At 41.0% G+C, this 12,515-nt stretch overlaps 1 protein-coding gene across 5 annotated transcripts in view; it reads right to left on the reverse strand.

The window, feature by feature from the left end:
* FARP1 (FERM, ARH/RhoGEF and pleckstrin domain protein 1) overlaps positions 1 to 12,515 on the reverse strand; it is a 232,135-nt gene that overhangs the window by 177,472 nt on the left and 42,148 nt on the right. For 4 of the 5 annotated variants that reach the window (XM_075590818.1, XM_075590819.1, XM_075590822.1 and 1 more), the window contains one exon: positions 1,821 to 2,023. In XM_075590818.1, the coding sequence (XP_075446933.1) occupies positions 1,821 to 1,991 (171 nt within the window). In that variant the 5' untranslated portion in view covers positions 1,992 to 2,023. Of the gene's footprint in view, positions 1 to 1,820; positions 2,024 to 4,038; positions 4,057 to 12,515 lie in introns of those variants that run through there. The other variant, XM_075590821.1, reaches the window with a different exon arrangement.

The raw sequence follows: 12,515 nt of genomic DNA on the forward strand, positions 1-12,515 counted from the left end.
CTTGATAGAGTTGGCCAAATCCATTAGCTGCTGGAAAAATCCTGCATACTTAACTTAAAAAAAAAATGTTTTAACAGTCCGAGGGGCTATCATTTTGCAAAACCAGCTGACTTTGCCACTCCACACTAAGCATATTTGGGTGAATTTGTTTTAAAGGCAGCAACCTTAGTATTCCTTAATGGAATTAACAGCCACATGAATAATGATACATCTTGTACATCATAAAACTGATCCAGGAAGAGTGAAGAACCTCAGCACATGCACAACCTATTCAACCGTTCAGTGCCGGAAAGCCCACAGCACCAGAGAGCAACAGGTGTGTGCAGCGAGGATCACCTAATCGTGACCTGCTCCCAGATGATGCAACTGGAAAAGGAAAGTCCTCCTCTTCTGCTTCGATCGTGTTCATTACTCCAAGAGCATCAACATGGTGATGGATTTTATCCTCTCTCAGAGAAACAGGAATACTAGAAGAGGCCATGTAGCTGAAGCCAGTGGGTATGGGGAAGTGTACGACTTCTTTGAATGGGCAATACATATATTTTACATATGATTTAACGTCATTTATCTGTATACTACTTTTTATGGAGTTACTTTTCTACATCTCTCCCACACAACTTGCATGGATTATTATTGGTTCGGAATATACAGCTATAGCAAAGCTTTATGTCTTCGGTACCACTTCCAAGCGCGGTCAAGGCACTGAAGGATTAACACCGCGGGGTTCCCTTCAGAAGCATGAACTCCCCGCAGCTCCATCGCGGCAGACACTGTCCCCGGCACCATGGATTTTGGCTTGTTCGTCCGGGATGCCGAGGATAGCAAGTCTTGCTACATCTGTATCTTTCTTAATATAGCCATATCATAGGTTGTACCACCTTCTCACACTGTAGCTCATGCCCTTTAAACACACGGGCTACAAAGGTTTCTTCACGATAACAGCACAGTGGAGCAGACAGCAGTGGGAGATTTCCAGTGTTTGACCAACAGTGTGTATATCATAGGTACTAGGCGTAGTCATAGCTAAATGCACACTCAAATAGCCTATGTATTTACCTTTGTTGTAACCATGGCGCAGGGTTTCAAATGAAAAAGAAACATACAAAGCAAAAATAGATAAGAGGCACTAAGCTTTTCTTCTTCACTGATATATTAATCAAACTTTTGACCCTACCGTCTCTTATTGATGAGACCTCTGCTCTATTTTAACGTTTGTTTGCCACAAATATTTGACTTTCCTAGGCACTGCATAATGATTTGATGATATTATGTAAGCATTCATATGGCTCACTGGACAGTTAAGAGTAGAAATATCAGTAACACCGTGGGAAATATCAAATGGAAAGTGTGTTCCTAGGAATAGAATTACACCATGTGGTTCCAAGCTATATGCTCCACTAGCTATACGAAGTACCCTGGTATATACACATCCATGCCTGTCCGGTAACACGTGGCCAACATCAGCCAGCACCGTTACAACATGTCAAAGCAAAGTCAGACCGCATTATCAGCATTTTGCTACAAGACATAATCATGCGGTTAGACAACATTGTGCAGATTCAGATGAATACAAGTTCTCCCCTAAGTGGGTAATATGTGTATGTGCATATAGAGCAGCAGAAGCCGTGAACACACACTAGATGTACTGTATGCATTGCTCCCTTTGCACTGTCATTTGTTTTGATCTTTGTAAATAAACTTTAATATTGGTGTCTATTTGACGCTTATATACTTCTCTAAAAGAACTTTTTGCGCAGGATTAGGCTAGAAAACATTTACACAGGCTGCAAATGGAAAAGAAAATTCAGTAAAAGACTCACCGGAACTTCAATGGTTTCCTGCGTCTCATCCAACATTTGAACTTTGAAGGGAAACACTTTCCCCTGCGGTGACGCGGGCGGCTTGGTTCCGTGTTCTAACGTGCTGATCCCGGCACTCTCCGGAGCGCCTAACCGCGACCCTGCTGTCTGTCGCTGCTCTGATTCCTCCATGCTTAGGAAACCCAGTGCTGCCTCGATTATTGCTGGGGGGGCAAAAATGGAAAATTAATAATAGAGCAAATCATTCTCAATGTGCAAGGCATTACCAAGAAGAAGAATTTTTTTTTAAAGAGAGCAATAATTAAACTGGGAAAAGAGAGTCGAGGAGCACACAAAACACACATATGGTATAGTACCCTTTATTAACATAAAAAGAATCCAAAATAGCGCTCTCAAACCTGAATGCTTTCCACAAAAGCACAAAGTGTACAACAAAACTCAGTGTTTGGTTCCCCAGAGTCGGTCCCTGCTGGAGTGTGTGCCTCCCTAACCACCGCTGTATCCCATTAACAGTGGCGCGCTGGTGTAGGGGCCCAGTTCTTCACCGGTGCTGCCCAATTCCTGCTGTAGGATGCTAGTGCCAAACGCAAAGGTAGCACACGGGTGACCTCGCACTGATGAGCCGCCAATAGTTTGCGACTTCCGGTTTCAGTGTCGGCGTCCTAAAGCAGGAAGCGCCCAGCGGCAGTGAAGAATAGGCACTCGCACTAGTGTCCCACCAGCAACGAGATACAGCTCAATGGACTGTTGAATATATAATGTCAGTATATTTGCATTTACTGTGCCAAGTGGCTTTTTAATGCTAGAGAAATACCAACAAGCTAAAGGAAATTCAGACCAGTTCTGTGCTGCTGTACCTGATGGTTTGTACTCAAGATAAATACATATGCAAATAATAGTGACCACCACCACTAAAGCACTTGTTTGTTTTTAATACTCTAATTATAATAATAATAATAATAATAGCATGTTCTTGTAAACCGCTGCTAGTTTTACGTAGCGCTTTACAGAGACATTTTTCAGGCACAGGTCCCTGCCCCGTGGAGCTTACAATCTATTTTTTGGTGCCTGAGGCACAGGGAGATAAAGTGACTTGCCCAAGGTCACAAGGAGCCGACACTGGGAATTGAACCAGGTTCAAACTCAGTGCCAGTCAGTGTCTTTACTCACTTTATTCCTTTACTCACATTATTCCTTCTCCTAATTTAATTTTTAATACACTGATTTGTTAGTAGAACTGCTTAATTAAGTAATAATCCCTGAAGAACAGGGCATTACTGGCCAATAATGCCCTGGCTGGAAGAGTTGAAGGCCCGAGGCGAAGCCGAGGGACTTTAACCCAGGCTGGGCATTATTGGCCAGTAATGCCCTGTTCTGAGGGGATTATTGCTATTATAGGCTAAATGTAGCTTATTTCATAAATAATAGACACTTTTGTATAGTTAAATAGATTTTATTATTAAAATAAAATGGTAAATACATGAAACCCCCCTCTATATACGCTTACACTGCAGATATCTATATCCACACACTGCTGCCCCCTCTGTGTACACAAACACACACAGCAGCTCAACACACACAAACAACAGCACCTCTACACACACAAGCACACCACACACACACACACACACACACACACACACACACACGAGCTCTAGACACACAACACAGCACCTCCTCTACACTCACAACACAGCACCTCTACACAGCACCTTTACACACACACACACCACACAACACAGCAGCTCTACACACACAAACAGCAGCTCTACACACACACAAACTACTGCTACACATACACACACACACACACACACACTGCAGCCACAATAAAAAAAATGCAGCCACTTAATAAACTTTGCACTCTCCCCCCACCTCTACACACAACACAGCACCTCTACACATACACCCCACACACACAACACTGCACATCTATACACACAACACAGCACCCCTACGCACAACACAGCACCTCTTCACACACACACACCCACACACATACACAAACTGCTGCTACACACACACACGCACAAACTGCTGCTATACACACATGCGACACCCATAAAACACTGCTGCCGACACTGACACACACACACACACACACACACTGGAGCTCTAAACACACACACACAGCACCTCTACACAGATATACAACACAACAGCACAGCACTGACACACACAAATTCCAGCCACAAAGAAACTGCAGACAGCCACTTACTTCTTTGCTTTGCAGTCCGCCCCCCCCTCCTCTCCCCCCATGTCCCAATTCAACTGAATCTGCCAGAAAATCTCAGTCAGCTCGGGAGGGGGAGGAGTCAAACCGTGGCTGATACTTTTTGACCAATCCCCTGCCCTGTCTCAGAGCTGTTACTTCAATCAGACGAATCCCGTGCCCTGTCTCAGCTGTTCTGAAAGCTGATTGGCTGGAAATAAACACATTGAAAACTACACATTCTGCTGCTTAAATTCCGGGCATTACTGATTGGATAATGCCCGGAATTTTAACCAATCAGAGAGCAGGGTTTTCAATAATGCCCTGAATTTTACTGCTTTAGCCTATAAAAGAGCAATGCATATATTCTTTTGCACATCGATACGCAATATCCTTATGTTTAGAGGAAGATTACTTGCGATTACTATACAGACATAATTATACTGTACATACGTTGTGTTTGTAGCTTGTGTCCATCATCTATCAGCAATTTAAAAAAAATGGAATAATGTTCTACTCTTTTTGATAGCAATACGTCAATGCGCCCATGGTTTTATACTTTGAAGGGGAAAAAAGTAACCATAATAATTTTCCAATGTACACTATAAAAATAGGTCACTTCTTTGCGGAGAACTGTATCAAAGATATTGGCTTCCATGTCTTCTGCAATAAACAAGGGCCGTCTGATTGTTTAAAACACTCAACAACAAAAAATGCAGCCGTGCATAGGCAAGGAGAAAAGCTATGTTTCCATGTGTCTGCCAGATGTGAATTACCACTAGTAATGCAGGATATTAGGATACCCTTGTAAATAATTACAAGCGTTTTTGACAAAAAATATACTGACTACCTTGTTATAATATGAGCAGACGTGCTTTCCAATCTCCAGATGGCCTTTTTCTTTTGGTTGAACCATTCCAAGCTGAAACAGTTTTCCCACTAGCTCAGCAGGCTTGACTACACCCTACACACAAGTACAAAGGGTCACTTACTGTACAGTACACATAGCCCCCTTAGCTCTGGCATGTGAATTTTTTTATTTTTTATTAATTCCATTCGAAGATCAGGTTTCAGATTTACCAATACTAGGTTTTCTAAACAATCCTTTTGGCATCTTATCTTAGAAGATATTGTAATTTATGATCTCTCTCTCTACCTTATTATTAGGAGAAACTGGTTACTACAAATTCAAGCACACTAGGTGTTTTAGGAAGACTCACAGGACATTGCCTTCACTATAATTCCTGGGCTGTACAGCCCTATAAGAAGCTGGGAATGTCTCTTGGAAACCCAAATCCTGGTGTTTGTTTCAAAACGCTTGTGACATACAGGTCAAAGGTTTTTTTTATAGCCATAATAAACTACAAAACTCAGAACAAGCATCATCAGTTTTATGTTTGCTGGTGACACTATGCTCCTCACATGCATAGTTATCTTCACCTATGGTTTGTAAAGTCTGCGGGTGGGATGATTTATTGGGATGTACAGTATACATCATTACAATACATCTGCATTTTCTTGGGCCAGATATTTATAATCCTGCTGTCTGAGTACCTCTTTGGCATGTGTGAATGCTAAACAACCTTAAAGCTGCAGTTCAGTCAATATCCTGCATGTGTGTTTTTTTAAATAAATCAGTTCTGTAGTAAGAAAAAATACTTTTAGCATTTTCTGTTTTTAAAAAAACAACTTTGAAAGACCAATTTTCTTGTATTCTATTTTAACAGCCATTTGCTAAGGCACTGCCCCTTCATGTCCTGTCACAAGCCCTGGCACACCCCTTTGTCAGCCCTGCCCTCCCTCTAGCACATGTCAGTGCAGGAGTGCTCATGAATATTCATGAGCTTCCACTGAGAGACAGAAGCAGAAGAAAAACAGATCCCTTCACTAATTATGTCACCAAATTTTGCAGATCAATACATTGAGAACGAATTGACCTGCAGCTATACAGTTCTTTAGGTAATTAGAGATTGCACACATGAAACTATTGAAGTAAAAAAATAAATTAAAAAAAAAAGAAAAAAAAGACTGAACTGCAGCTTTAAAAAATAACTAAACTCAACAATAGGGGAGGCACATAAGGCCACAATCAGAGGACAGCTCATCTCAATAGCATCACACAGAGAGAACAAAAATAGAAAAATAAAAACATTTTACAGAAAAAATTGTAACATTAGATAACATAAAAAAAATCCATCGAGGAAAATTTATAAAATCCTGACCCAGGCAAGGAAGGATCTTAAGAGGGTGCAATTTGAGGATGTAGAGAAAGCTCGCTTAGCTAATTGAAGCCGTCAAAGGCTCCGGGCCCTGATGGTTTCGTAAATCTATATTACAAAAAAATTCTAGGAATCCTAGGACCATGTTTACTAGATTTATTCAATGATTTTCTCAGTGGAAAACAAATCCCCCCACAGATGACAAAAGTCAATATAATGGTGATCCCGAAAGAGGGTACGGACCCTTTATGTTGTGGTAGCTACAGACCGACCTCACTGCTCAATACATATCTGAAAATGTATAGAAACATTTTGGCCAACAGGTTGAACCCAATACTCCCTAGATTAATCCATTATGACGAGGTAGGATTTGTGAGCGAACGCCAGGCGTCAGATAACACAAGGAAAATTATTAATGTGATAGATGAGATACATAAATCTAAGTCGAAAGCAATGTTGTTGAGCCTTGATGCGGAGAAGGCCTTTGATAGGATAAAATGGGATTTTTTAGATAGGACGTTGGAGGCATTTGGATTTTCAGGGGTTTTTTTTGTTTTTTTACAAGGGGTTCGGGCCCTCTATGAGATGCTGACGGCCACATTGAAGATGCCGGGAGGGAGAGGAATCTGATAACAATTGAGAATGGGACTAGACAGGGTTGTCCCCTCTATCCTCCTCTTTTTGTCCCAACAATTGAACCCCTTGTGGCAACAATCAGAGCTTCCCCAAATATACAAGGGATTCATATAAAAGAAGAGTGTTACAAATTAGCACTTTTTGCGGATGATATTATCCATACTATAGCTAACCCATTGACATATCTCCCGAATTTACAATCCGCTCTCCGGAGGTTTGGGGAATTGTCTGGGTATAAAGTTAATGTGGGAAAATCAGAAGTGCTAAATTTAATGTTAATGGAAAGGGAGGTCGACGTTCTTAAACGGCATTAACTATAGGTGGGAAAAGACCCATCTGAAGTATTTGGGGATATACCTTACTAGTGACTACAACTCATTATATAAATATAACTATCCCAACCTTTTTTCTAAGATTAGAAAAGATCTACAAGTGTGGAATTCTCACTATATTTCCTGGATAGGGCATATAACCGCGGTTAAGATGAATATTCTCCCCAGACTTCTATATTATTTCCAAACATTACAAACATCTGTACCACATACAAATATAAGAAATCCAAAACCGCATTATGCCATTTATTTTGAAACATAAACAACAGAGAATAGCTAGGTCAATTATGCTGGAGTCTAAAGAGGGAGCGGGTCTAGCGGTTCCAAATATTCTAAAATATTATATATAGCCTCTTATTTGAAACAAATAGTTTATTGGCACTGCCTGGGAGGGACCTATGCTTGGGTGGATCTGGAAAGCTCACTTAATTACCCGGTTGGTCTACCTACTCTGCCGAGGTCAAGCTGTAGGACTGGGCTTGGGAGACAGCCTGAGCCGGTGGTCATCGGGTTTACTTTGAAAATCTGGCAGTTAGCAAAAAAGAATTACAAAGTTATGTCAACTCATCTAGATTTACGCCCCTGTTCGGTAATCCAGGGTTTCTGCCGGGGTTTCAGGGTCGGAACTTTGAAACCTGGAGACAGAGTGGAATTCTAGAGATAGGAGATTTATTAGAAAAAGATACGTTTATGTCGTTTGAGGAACTGATGAGAAAATACGGTTTACATCGGATGGAGGTGTTTAAATATATGCAGGTCCGACATTTTGTGCACCAGGGTTTTTATGAGGAGGAATTCCCTAAATATACAAGATTTGAAGATCTATGCAAAATTAAAAAAAATGTCAAAAAGGTCTGATCTCATCCCTGTACCAGGGTTTAATCACCCAAAAGGTTACCCCGGCCCATAAATATATGGACCAGTGGGCTCTGGATTTCCAGATGGAAATAACAAGGGAGGACTGGGAAGATATATGGGATAATGCAGGCAAAACTTCTATAGGTACAATTAGAAAGGAGAATATTTACAAAATTGTGTTACGCTGGTATTACACCCCCAAAAGGTTAAAGCAAAGGTTTCCGGAGGCGACCGATAGATGTTGGATGGGGTGTGGACAGATAGGGGACTTAGCCCTTATATGGTGCGTTTCCCAGTCATGCAGACATACTTGAGGACAGTTTGAAATTAATAGAAGATGTGACAGGAATCAAGGTTCCGCTAGACCCAATTTTAATTATTTTTGCTAAACCTATGGAAGATGTAAATCATTACTCAGCTAAATTAATTATGCATATATTAACGACGGCTAGGTTCGCAGTAGCTGCAGCGTGGATAAAGATATTGCCGCCCCCCCAGAAGAGAGGCTATTAGAAGGGTTAACAATGTATAATTGATGGAAAGACACAACTAATTTTTGAATCACACCGCAAGGAAGTTTGATAAGAGTCTGGAACCCCTGGGATGTTGGATAGAGGTGAGGCCCCAATAGGTTAGAGGATTGGGGAGTGATGAGTGTAGGATATGTCAGTGATAAAATGTGCTAAAATTCAAAATTTTGTATATGTAATGTAATTGTTGTCATTGTAAGAATTCTGTCACAAAATGGTTGTTCCCCCCCCCCCTCCTTTTTTTCTGTACTCTTTCCCATTTATGTCTGAAAACCTTAATAAAAATATAAGGTTAAAAAAAAAAGTTTTTAGAGTGCAAAAAGAAACCAGATGGCAATTAATAACAGAGCAGAACATAACCTCAGAGGCAATCTATCCATTATATAGTTAAAGATGCAATCCCTGATAGCTGAACTAGAAACAAAGTAACTATGCTTATTTGGCTGATTTTGTTTATTTTCAAACCAATACGCAAAGAAATCTGGTGCTCATGGAAAAAAATGGACATTGGCAAAAATCAACACAAAATATATATAGGGGTCTAAAAAACAGAATGGGAACCGAGAGATTTCTAATAGAAAACTCTTATACATGTCATTTGAGATACAGGTGCGCCGACGAGTATTCTAAAACTTGCCTTAAACTTGCCTTGGAAAATCTGGGGCTATCACCAACAAGACCCAGGTACATGCTAGGTACATGCTGGGTACATGCTGCAACATTTCAGTGACATTTCTGCAGAGACTAATGGCCCATCGGATTAACACAGCAGGGGTCCCTGGCAGTCCCATTCAGTTTGAATGGGACTGCCAGGGACCCCCCCCCCCGCTGTTAATCCGATGGGCCATTAGTCTGTCTGCAGAAATGTCACTGAAATGAAGCGCTTTGTCAAACTCGGCCATTGCGAATATTCCACTTCTTTGTCTTAAAAAACTCCTGGGTTGCTTTCGCAGTATGTTTTGGGTCATTGTCCATCTGTAAAGTGAAGCGCCATCCAATCAACTTAGTGGTATCAATGTTGCTTTTTACCTCAAAGCATATAATAGCCTGTAGTGTTCGCATCCAACACTAGTGTCTATATCTTCAATCAGGAACAGGGATCACTCTACCACACTGCACCAGATCACGAGGTTATACGACCACCCACCTTTTAATTACTGGCAGGTTGCTGTAATTATAGTGAGTCAACATAGATTTTAAATTATATGACTATTAAAATTCAGTATTAATTTGTATATAATTACACATTCTGCACTACTTTATTTAGGGGGTTGAGTGCCAACTAGACTGGGATCTCATTCTTCTTCTTTTGCTATTACCTCCATAGAAAGATCCTTACAGTAACGTTACTTATTCCGAACTAAAAATGAATATGATACTTTTCTATGGGAACACTCATTTAAAGCATATCAGCTACTTATGTTTATCTGTTTGACTAATGATGGCATCATAATTACTTTCCAAACAAAAACATTTGTGTATCCGTGACAACAGCCTGAGCCAATCGGCATGCTCGGTGCCTGAACAATGAGGGTGTGCCACGCCTCTAGAGAGGTCATGTGTTCTGTGAGGTTTGCCGAAACAGAGCTTTCTGATTGGTTAAGATCATATCCAAGTTAAGGTTGCCAAAAATATCACACAATGTGTGAATCCAACATTAAATCTGCAGTCCCATCAAAGTAAGAATCCCACAGGAGCTGTGACTATCTGGGTACCTTTGGGTTCCGAGCCTTCCAGAAGGGTCAACAGCATATTACTAAGCCATGCATTGCTGGCCTCTGGCAGTAAAGAGGGTAACCACACTCCTGCTAAAATGGGTTGTATCATCAGTAATGTGTATATTAAAATGTTTTAGTGAAGGCTTTTGAAATGGTGTACATTGAAATAAAAGCTGTAAACCAGAGTCTGCTCGGAGGCCGGGCAGGGGGCGTCCTGGAGGCTGCATCCTGCACAGCCAGGGCCGGGCTATTTTTAGATGTGTGAAGTATTGATTATTTTCAGTGCGACCCAACGGATCAGTGCAGTGCCCCCTGTATATCTCATTGCTGCTCTGCTGGGATTTTAGTCTCATCTTTCTGGGGATAGTCGTAGCCTTTAGAAGCAAGACCAAAATAAACTTCGGGGTACTAGGAGAAGCTCTGTATCACTGCCGGCCATTCCCAAGGTTACAACCTCCCGAGCCTCAATTGCACATGGGTGGCTGGCAAGCACCCATCACATATGCGCGGCCGGCACAAACCGGAGCATTTGGATACATTTCAGGGCACCAGGACAGAGGGGAAAATACGGGATTGCCCTGGCACTGCCCTAGGATGTCTGGTAACCCTACGTATAGTTTGAGTCCTACCAGGCAGTTTAAATAGATTACCATAACCTTAATGCTAATACAACAAAGATACTCTATGGCAGCCATACTAAAAAGTGTTACAGTATTAAACAGACCATTGCAGAACGTTCTACTGACTTATGCCTTAGAACTGCAGTTTAACCTGAGATTGTGTGTCAGACTCCAGGCTGAGAATCCACACAAATGAATTTCTTAAGTGGCAGGTAACCATTTCATGTTCGTTCTTGTATGCCCATGCATGTTTCACACGTTACATTGTTCAAGGAACTCTACAATGTACGCTCCTGTACTTCTTTGAGATGGGAAATTGCTAAATATATATTTTTTTCCGCTGAAGGAGAAAAATGTAAGTATTAAAATGGGGATATTTCAGGACGCCATGAAAGGATTGTAAAACCTCTAGTAACATTAAGCAAAAGCTCTACCCAAGACACCACAGACTTCCTAAGGAAGCCACAGTCTTTCAAGCAACTACCCCCCAATTCAAGCCTAGTCACCATGGAGGTCAACTCACCATGTACCATCACTCACAAAGATAATATTGCTGCCTGACAGATATTCCTACAACAAAGCTGTCATACACCGAACATCCCATACAACATAGTCACTAAACTCAAAGAATGTGTTCTCACCCACAGCGTCTTCTCATTTGGTGACAAACACTTTTGGCAAATAATGAGCACTGCCATGGGCATACAGTACGCATATGGCACCACAATATGCTAGCCTCTTTATTGCCAGTGTAGAGCAGGACTTACTGAAAGACAAATGCATGATGTATCTGTAAATGACATTCATCATCATAACCGAAACACCTTCCACCAGTCTGTGAAAGGGACCATGGCATATTCCATTACTACAATTTTTCTCATGGACAGTACAAATCACCATTAAGATTATTACATGACTGAAGATTATTACATGTTACGGGGGGAAAAAAAACAAAACAAAACAAGAGAGTCTGACAGATAGTTTTAAGAAAATATCTTCCATCCCAGCCACACCAACCAATGCTGCCATTATCAGTCAGGCATTCAGATACGACAGACTTCTAGCACCAACATATGGAACAAGGCCAACCAATACAGATTCGCCATATCAGATACCAATATAGGGACCCAGGTGGGACAGCACATTTCCCCAAAAAAGACAGTTACGGTCTGACTTAACCGCACCAATTCTTAAAGGAATATTTAAAAATACACAGGAGAGAAGACAAATATATATATTAACTTATGGACTCTAAAAGCAATAGCTTAAATCAAGATAAATGATTTATTACACATTTTGGCAAACTTGCACCTATTTCCAGCTGTACATTTGAGAGAAGGTGTGAGCATTACAGCCTCTCTACACCTCTGCTAGCCACCCCCCTCTGACACTTACAGAAGCATACTTCACTCCTACTACTTTATGATAATGCTCTCTACAATCTACTTGAAGACTCCCTACTCATCACTTTAGGATATATTTCTTTCCAATTGTGCTGTTTCAGTCCTGTCTTGAGCCTTTGTAAAGATGGGATGAAACGTCAATTCTATAATAAAACTTTACTATTCAT

The sequence above is a fragment of the Ascaphus truei genome, chromosome 3 (assembly GCF_040206685.1).
Source record: "Ascaphus truei isolate aAscTru1 chromosome 3, aAscTru1.hap1, whole genome shotgun sequence".
NCBI lineage: Eukaryota > Metazoa > Chordata > Amphibia > Anura > Ascaphidae > Ascaphus > Ascaphus truei.